Genomic DNA, 8,779 nt, shown 5'->3' with positions numbered 1-8,779 from the left:
AAGGGCGGGCCGGCTCTGGCTTGTTCAGCACCTGTCTCCAGGTTCCACATGTCCCGTACTCAAAGGTTGCTGGCTTTTTCAAGCCGCTGCAAGCACACCCACCTGTCTGGTAGCTCCTCTGCCCGAGGAGCGTGCCCAGCACTCACCTTCCGCACCTTCTGGAAGTACAGCTCGGGCAGCGCGTGCAGCCAGTAGGACAGCTGGCAAAGGTAGAAGAACTTCACCTGGAACCTGCAATGCCAACAAGTGTGAGAGAGCGATGAGACAGTGCTCCCTGCTACCTCCAGCCCCATGCAACACAGCCAACAGAGCTCCCAGGTGGAAGTCATGTTTGGATGAAGCCCCACGACGGGCTGATCTGTCCTTCGGGGGTCAAGAGGAGCATCCACCTGAGCAGACAGCACATGCTCAGAGCAGAAGCAGGACATACAGAGCTACCCCAGGACCTACAGCAGTTCGCAGCATGGGAACGAAAGGCAACTGTGGTTCCTGGCCAGCTGCATTCTCAGTCAGCTACCCCAGCAGGAGACAGACTGGCTATCCCTGGAAAGAGGGAGTCTCAACAGGAAAGAGGTGCTCAGAGGGGTGCACGTCACCTACAGCCCAGGCTAGGCTCATTCTCTTGTTTGTGGTTGAAAAAAAAAGAGAGCCTGGCCTGGGGCCTCGGGTAAGGAGGTCCTGGGGCTGCTGAGACCCCCCTAACTACCACAGGAAGAAGAGGGGAGGAGTGTCTGCCAGGAACCAAAATATAGCATGATGCATCTGCCCATAGGACGGCCAGCTATGCACGGCCTCCTTATAAACTTGACACGTCAGCTCTGCACGTGGCATTCAACAGCCAGCCCCTTTGCTATGGAGCCATCTCACCTGGAGCCTTTGGGGTCTGTGCCAGGGATGAATATAAAGGTTATTTCACCCGTGGGATCCTGGTTTCCTGGCCTGGACTGATGTAGTGTTGGAGGAGCCCAGATAACTACCTAGCCTGACTTCCTACAGGGCCCAGGCCAGAGGGTTTTACCCAGTAGCTTGGCACCACAACAAGAAGCATGCATTCAATCCCGAGGCCTTGCTAGAGTAGGCAAGAAACCCGCACGTTCTGCTCTCAGCTCTGCCCCAGGCCTTCAAGACAGTTGCACCTTCTCTACCTCTTCACATGTGCCCATAAAGTCCTGGCTCCTAGTTTTTCAGACACTGGTTATGCTCCTGGCTGAAGCAACCATGCACAGACTGAAGCTCTGCATACTCATGCTCTCCCGGGAGCCTCCAAGTACATCACAAACCCAAACCAATCCAGCTGTACAAAAAAAGCGGAGATGGAGGAAGGACTGTGACCCTGTTTTATGTGCGGCAAAGAGTGAGGAAATCAGTATAGGAAAAAAAAAAATGCAGAGACTGAAACGTTGCCAGTGCCAGACTTCTTCTGCAGCACCCAATAATACAACAGTCTGTCACCCCTTGAATCCTACCAAGATGACAGATTTCCTTTGCATGCAATATGCTCGGGTGGGAAGGGGGGGCATGAATTCACTATGAGGGACTTGGAAGACATACGGCATACGGCACCGAGTGCTACATATCTGCTGCTGACACATCCCAGAAGAATGTAAAGAGGAAGGAAGTGGTCAGCTGCAGCACTAAGCACATTGTGAGCATGCTTACGGAAGATAAACATGAGGGTAGTTTTCCCACAGGCTCCTTGGGTTTGAGAAGTATCCTTCCTGCAAGAGAAGAGAAAGTCTATTTAGCAAAAGGAACAACCGGCATGCGGTTACCTGTCAGCACAACGCTGCCCCGAGTGGGGCCTGCTAATGTCACGCCAATAAAAAGACCACCCCTAAGAGAAGCCTGGATGCCAGCTTCTTTCGAGGAGCTGCTGTAATCCCCATGGCACCAGCTACAGAGTGTGAGAGGCAGGTAGCAGATGGGGTCTGCTGGGCTCCTTGGCCTTCACCTTGGGGGCTGATCTCCTCTGGGTCTGCTCTGTGCCTAAGGGGGAACCAAGACTGAAAAAAAACTCTCTGGGTGTTTCTTGAACAAGGGAGCAGAAAGCAGACAGCTGTACTGTCGCCAAACTTTGCTGCTCCCCCGCAACCACACTGAACAGCTCAGTGGAAGGAGGAGAAACCTGAGAACGGACTCAGTCCCGCCTGATTTGTGTTTTGGTGATCTGGTGAAACCACATTTGGATGTTGCCAAGTCATACAGGGCTTACCTAGTCAGCAAGCCCCAGCTGCAGCACGGAGAGAGGCATGCACTTCTGCTATTATAGCTGGCTGCAAGGCAGTGGGTTTCTACAGGAACCAAGTCTTGGCTGCATCTCATTTCCCTATGCTATGCATCTGCCCATATCTACCTCTTGCCTCGGAGAAGGGATGTGGTGCTCAATGTCTGTACGGAGGCCTGCATCTGACCTACCACTGGGGCTTCTAGGTGCTAGACAACACAGGTGACAATGGTTGTAAGAGAAACCTGAACTTGTTTGCTTCTCCCTCATCATCATGTAATGCTTTGCAATCTCAAACCTTCTTTTCATGCAGCATAGAAAAAAAAAATCATAGAAAATGAGGTTTGGAAGGGACCTAGTCCAAAGCAAGAACAGCCCCAACTAGATCATCCCAACCAAGGCTTTGTCTTCAAAACCTCCAAAGAGGGAGACTCCACCACCTCTCTGGGTGACCTATTCCCAGGCTTTACTACCCTCCTAGTGAGAAAGTTTTTCCTATCATCTAACCTAACCTTCCCTTGCTGCAACAGACCATTGCTCCTCGTCCCGTCATCCACCACCGCTGAGAGCAGTCTAGCACAATAGAGGTGAAACCATGGAAGCTTCAAAGATCACGGGAGCGAGCTGGTTTTGATGCTGCAGGCATGTTAAGCATTGAAAAAGACTGGCTGTATCAATACTGCAAGTTTTATATGGCTCTCTCCATTCCTGGAAACACTGGGAAGCAATTGATGCAGATCCCTTGCATACAACCAAGTCTGAAAGCCTTACTCTCCTGGAGGAAAACTGCTCATGCTTGTTTGTTCTGGATCAAGAGGCCATAAAAACAAAGGGGTGAAGGGTTTAAAAAGGCAGCCTGACCTGAGGTCAGAGGCACGAAGCGGGACAAAGAACTGATGGACTTGGGCCTGTACCTAGCAGGATGCCGTGCAGCTGATGGCAGATGCCTGGAAAGCCAGTGTGAGCGGGGACAGGCCGTTATTATGTGTGCTTTCTCTGTAATGGTTTTTTGTTCCACCCTAAGCAGCAATGGGCTTGGTGAAGGTGGGCTGGTCTCTGCTTACGCTGTCCCCAAAGGGAGAAAGTGATGGGGTAAAGCCATACATGTTCATACATGTCTCGGGGGACCAATGCATTCAAAGCCTGGTTGGTAAGGCGGTGCCTGCTGGAGGCAAAAAAGCTGCAGGCAGGAGACCTGGGCATCAAGGAGGCCACAGGGCATTGTGGTGTGCAATATCTCTGCATAAAAGATGTCGTCCAGGGGTTCTCAACCTTTCTGAGCTCGAGCTCCCACTCCATACCTTCTGTGACACGAGTGGTACCCAATTTCCAAAACTAACTTATACATTACAATGCTTAATTCCTTGCAGAGGGGCCTGGCAGCAGGGATGGGCAATCAGCCAGGCAGGGACCAGCCTGAGCCTGGGTTTACCTGCTTATCTCCCCACACCTTAACCACCACCCTCTGGTTCAGCATCACTGATGTAGCCAGCGTGCTGGTTAAGCCTGGTGGTGCTCATAGTTTGGGCCCGGCATGCTAGAGGAACAGTGTGGAGCCAGTCCACGGGCCAGTTCAGGCTCTGCGCCACCCTTGCCCGGCCAAACCAGACTCCGGGGGCTTCACACTGCCCCCACCTGATCCCTGTGCACCAGGATCAGGTCCCACGCTGCCCTGCATGCCTGATCTAGTACACACCCCGCCCCCCCACCAGATCCCTGGGGAGCCCTGCAGGCTAGATGACAGCCTCAGGGGCCAGATTTGGCCCACAGGCTGGGTGTGGAGCACCCCTGATTTAGCAGACGTGCTTCCTTCTCGCCTTCTTTGGTAAAAACCAAATTGGGGGAAGCTGGAGCTCAGGTCCATGCTTTATCCTCATGGAAGAGCATCTTCTCTGCTAAATTGCAGGAGACGTGGTGCTTAAGCCCAAGAGGGGACTGGCTGTGGGACAGAGCACAGGCTCAGAATGGCCCAAAGCCTCTTTCTGGCTTCCAGCATCCCCCTGCCCCTCTGCAGAGCACCCTGGCATGGCAGCGGGCCTGGGGATGCCTGCAGCCCCTGATGAGAGGAAATGAATGGCAGGGGGCTGGGGCAAGAATCGCCAACAAGTGAGGTTGCAAACTTGCTCCCAGGGGGTATGTGCAACCCACAGAGGGAAGGCAAGAGGACGGGCCAGAATTTCAACACCCAACTACCTTGGCTGGAAAGAGCAGACCTGCTGCCCAAGGTATGCAGTCTTCAAGGGGTTAGTTGCAGCAGTGAAAGGGAGCGGGCACCAGGGCCCTAATCTAACTGCCCTGTAAGTCAGTGCCAGCTGCTAGAGAGCTGGCAGCACAGGAGGAGGAGGTGGGGGCAGAGGCAGAAGGCAAGCAGGCAAGAGCAGACTGTCAGCCACCCCCAAAAGATGTGGGGGCTATGGTGATGGGGGGGTGAAGGGGAGGGGGAGGTACTGTAAGCTCCCTGGGGATGGAAGGGCCTCCCATGTTGTTCCATGTTTGTACAGCACCTAGCACAATAGGGTAATAATAAATTGGGGGGTGTTATTTTAGCAACATGCCATTTTCTTTTAAGCTTGGAAGGAGCTGGCTGGGGAGAGGTCACTTCCATGCCAGCCCGGTGCATTTTCGGGCCTTAAGAGGTGTGGGGATACAGCCAGCTAAGTGGTCTCTGTAAGTGTGTCGACACCAATGACTTCTGTCCAAAACTTGCTGAATGAAACATGCATTCATGCCCAGCTTTAAACTGCAGTCCCAGAGGTCCGTTCTCACGCATCCACACTCATTTTGCAAGGGAGACCCTCCGCTCATATACAGGCACAGTGCAACTGCTGCAATGATACAGGTTTCATTTGGTTTTGGGTGGGGACAAGCCAGGAGCACGTGAGCTAATGCTCACAATAACTTCCACAGCGCCTGATTTTCCCAAACCGCCGCCCCACCTCGCTCCCGCCGACCTTCAAGATCAAAGCCACAGTTCTCCACTGCCACGTGTTAGGGTCTTTTGGCATCACAAGGTTTTTCTACTGAGCGGCCCCGCTCCCTGCCGTTCACAATGGGGGCATGAGCAGAATAGTAATTGGGCACCGTGGTGCTAGGAATGCAGAGTTCGCCGGGTTTGGGAGAGTTTATTTCCTTCTCTGCTCCTTCCAGGGGCTGTGGTCTCCTGGGTTGAGAGATGGGCTCTTGCTGAAATGTAGGAGGCTAAGCTCCCTGCCCCTCAGCGACTCTGTGAAGCACCAGTAGCAGGCATCTGAAGCAGCTGTGTTGATTATCAAGTGCTTGAGTCACTGCACAGCCTGTCAGACAGCTTGGCTGCGTGAGACTTTCCAGCCTTTTTGCTGTGAATAGAGGGGCCTCACAGGGCAGAAAGCCAGGCTGACAGGCTTTGTGGGAAGGGAGCAGGGTGCCAAAGGAGAGGAAGAAGGGCCTGGGGTCTTATGTCTTTCAAGGGGGTTCTGCTTGGGAATCCATCCAGGATCTAAGCTGTTACTACAGCGCAACACAGATGGGGCTTTGATTCCCTGACGTCAGTAGCACGGTCTTCCCTACCTTCGGCAAGGCCAGGTTTTCACTCCAGGATTACAGGCTGCACACTGGAAAACCTTGCACAGAGCATACAGTGCAGCAGTGACATGGGTCTGAGCCTGCCGGCAGCCCGAGCAATCACTGAGGAGCAAGCTGTCCCGCTCACCGCAGCATGGGGCTGACCGGAGCAGCAGGACAGGCATCAGGGTTGCCGTTCTGCAGCTGATCATTTAGCGTCCACTTAGCCAGCTCATCTCTTGTCCCCAAACCACCTCTCACCCCACCAGCTGCCTGAATCACTACAGCCGCACATGACACCTCTTGCAATGCAGAGATGAGTACAGAGATGAAACAGCTCCGCATCAGGTCACTTCTACAACTAGGTGCCCTGGAGGCAGCTGGAGCAGTTGTGTGGTTTGTGCTCTAATTTAGTTCCCTGAAACCTCTGTCTTTAGTTAAAAGCAGAATGGAGATAGACCTTTCCATCTGCTCTGCAGTCCCCTCACCCTGATGCAGAACTCATCATGGAGTACCTGGGACCTCAGTGGGCATGTTGCTTCACAGCCCTTTGACCTTCTCCCCTTAAGAAGCCCCGGGACCCTAGAGAGGGCAGCCCTGGAGTAAGTCAACCTACTCCAAGAGTACAAATGCGACTGGCATCATGCCAGTCTGCCCAGAACACACCAGCAAAGAGGATGCTGCAGCAGGAGACTGGATGCACACCTTGCTGGGGTTACTTGACCCCAGCAGTCTTTCCTGCCCAGAGCAGGGGGGCTGGACCTGATGATCCCATGAGGTCCCTTCCAGCCCTAAACTTGTGTGTGTGAAGTTGTGCAAATCATAAAGGACACCTACTATTGCCTGCTCAATCTACAGCAAGGGAATTACACTTCACTAGTGCAAGGGGAAACCCAAAAGGGACTGCACCAAGCCTCCGTGAGACCCATCGCCACAACTTACCGTCACTATGACATATAAGCACCAGATCATGGAGGTGAGATGGAACGCAACCAGCTGTCCTGATTCATTGAACTTGCTGTGTTTGACCTTGGAGAGATGGAAACGCCGGCTGATTTTCTAGAGGAAAAACAACAAAAAACATAAGCCAGCAACTTGCCCTTCTCCTGCCATCCATGAGCTCATCATCTGCCATGCCAGCCCTAAAGGCACTCGGGCCACCCACAATATAGCTCTGGAAGGGCCACCCAAGAGGTGCTGGAACAAATGACTCACATCCAGGGCATAGTCCTGCACTACGGCATGCAGAATGATTGCTATGAAGATGTAAAAGAGGATGGTGACCAAGTCCTTCAGCCCGTAGCAATAGTGAACGAGCTCGCCATCTGTGGAGAGAGAGAAAGAGAGAGAGGTGTTAGCACTGCAGCTCCCCAACACATCCACAACCCACTCAGCTTGATAATGGACCTGCAAAGACAGGCAGGTCCGGGGCTAAGGGGTTTGCCCAACAAAAGGATGGTTCTTCAATACCCTTTCACCGCTGGGGTGGCTCTTCTGGGACCTCACACAGACATTCAATCTTGACAGCCGGGGGTTCGTCTACCAACGGGTTGCCATGACTAAAGCAATCCACTATTTAGCAGGTGGGTTTCAAGGTAGGCTCTCCCCGTCTGACCCATCTAGCAACGGCAGAACCAGATCGAGGGCCCGAAGTTGCCTTTCCAGATGCCGAGGGCGCGTCTATACGGTAAAGTTTGCACAGCAGGCAACAGCACCCTCCAGCATGCCATGCTTCTCCCCGTGGGATGCTTCATAAATGAGAAGCAGGGTAGCCGTGGTTGTACAACCCTTCAAGTGGGCTAATTCACACTGATGAGTGATGGTGTCACCTCTTGCTGTGACACCTGTGGAGACATGGATACCCTGTGTGGACATGGCTGCTCTGCTTCTGGTTGAGGGGGCAGCCTGTACGGGTCAAAGTGTGTTTGAGGGGGCCACTGGTCCCAAAAACATTAGAGACCCTTGTGACTTCAAGCTGCCCCCAGCTCCTTATATCCGAGACAAGGCAGGGAGCAGACGGACAAGCCAAGAGCCCACAGTCACTCCATACAGATAACCCAAAGCCCAGTAAAGTGAGCGTCCGCTCACTTATTGAGCATCTACAGACTTGTTGCCCAGTGGAGGGGGCAGGATTTTGGCAGTGAGGTAAACCCTCAATTAGGAGGGACTGGTATGATTGTTTTGTATTAAAGGGACTTGTCAGATAAAACGAGGAAAGCGATTGTGTCCCAGTGCTAACCCCTCCCCATCCAGGTCTCATGTTGCCCCTTCCAGGGGCAACATTCATGTCCCACTCTCTGGGGTAACTGCTCCACACTGGTATGATTGTTTTGTATTAAAGGGACTTGTCAGATAAAACGAGGAAAGCGATTGTGTCCCAGTGCTGACCCCTCCCCATCCAGGTCTCATGTCCCACTCTCTGGGGCTATCTGCTCCACTCCCTTCTCCATCCTCCATTAACTCTGGGCACCATCTCATGGCTTCCCACAGTTTTGGCTTTGAAGCTACCCTAAAAAACAAGCCTGTGAGGACATTTATTATGCTCAAGGATGCAGAGATTCCCCAACGCTTCGTGGTTTTCACAGCACGGTTTTCACAGACATGAAGACTGCAGGGGTTAAATGGATGCAAGACACTGAACTTCACTCTTCCCACACAAAAAGGGTAGTCAGGAACCTGGAGCAAAAGGGAAATATAGGGAAGGTAACTCATCCTGCTGCTTCCATCCTTAAATACCAGGAGCTCAGTCCTGCCAGCTGGCAGTCCTGCCCCTTCCAGCAACACCGAATTTACCTGGGGAACAAATCCAGCAGCTGAGGAGATGGACTTCGCTGCCAAATGCCCCTGGAAACGAAGGGCAGAAAGAGCACAGCGAGGAGGACCAGGGTGGCAGCAAGGGTGACTGGAGAGGACGGATGTAGTACTCGGGGAAAATGCGGTGCCAGTTTGATGCTCACATCCAAACTAGCACATTTAGGGGTAAGGTTTTATTTTGTAGGATCTGATGGGGAGACC

At 52.9% G+C, this 8,779-nt stretch overlaps 1 protein-coding gene across 4 annotated transcripts in view; it reads right to left on the bottom strand.

Annotated features, from left to right (window-relative positions):
• The window catches only part of TRAM2 (translocation associated membrane protein 2), a 45,493-nt gene that overhangs the window by 7,845 nt on the left and 28,869 nt on the right, over positions 1–8,779 (bottom strand). For 3 of the 4 annotated variants that reach the window (XM_006033809.2, XM_025215707.1, XM_025215709.1), the window contains exons 3-6: positions 6,980–7,089; positions 6,707–6,823; positions 1,660–1,718; positions 147–231 (exon numbers count right to left, since the gene is read on the bottom strand). In XM_006033809.2, the coding sequence (XP_006033871.1) occupies positions 147–231; positions 1,660–1,718; positions 6,707–6,823; positions 6,980–7,089 (371 nt within the window). The remainder of the gene's footprint in view (positions 1–146; positions 232–1,659; positions 1,719–6,706; positions 6,824–6,979; positions 7,090–8,779) is intronic. The other variant, XM_025215708.1, reaches the window with a different exon arrangement.

This window comes from Alligator sinensis, unplaced genomic scaffold (assembly GCF_000455745.1).
Source record: "Alligator sinensis unplaced genomic scaffold, ASM45574v1 scaffold687_1, whole genome shotgun sequence".
Taxonomy (NCBI): Eukaryota; Metazoa; Chordata; order Crocodylia; family Alligatoridae; genus Alligator; species Alligator sinensis.
This window is presented reverse-complemented; position numbering and strand designations above follow the sequence as displayed.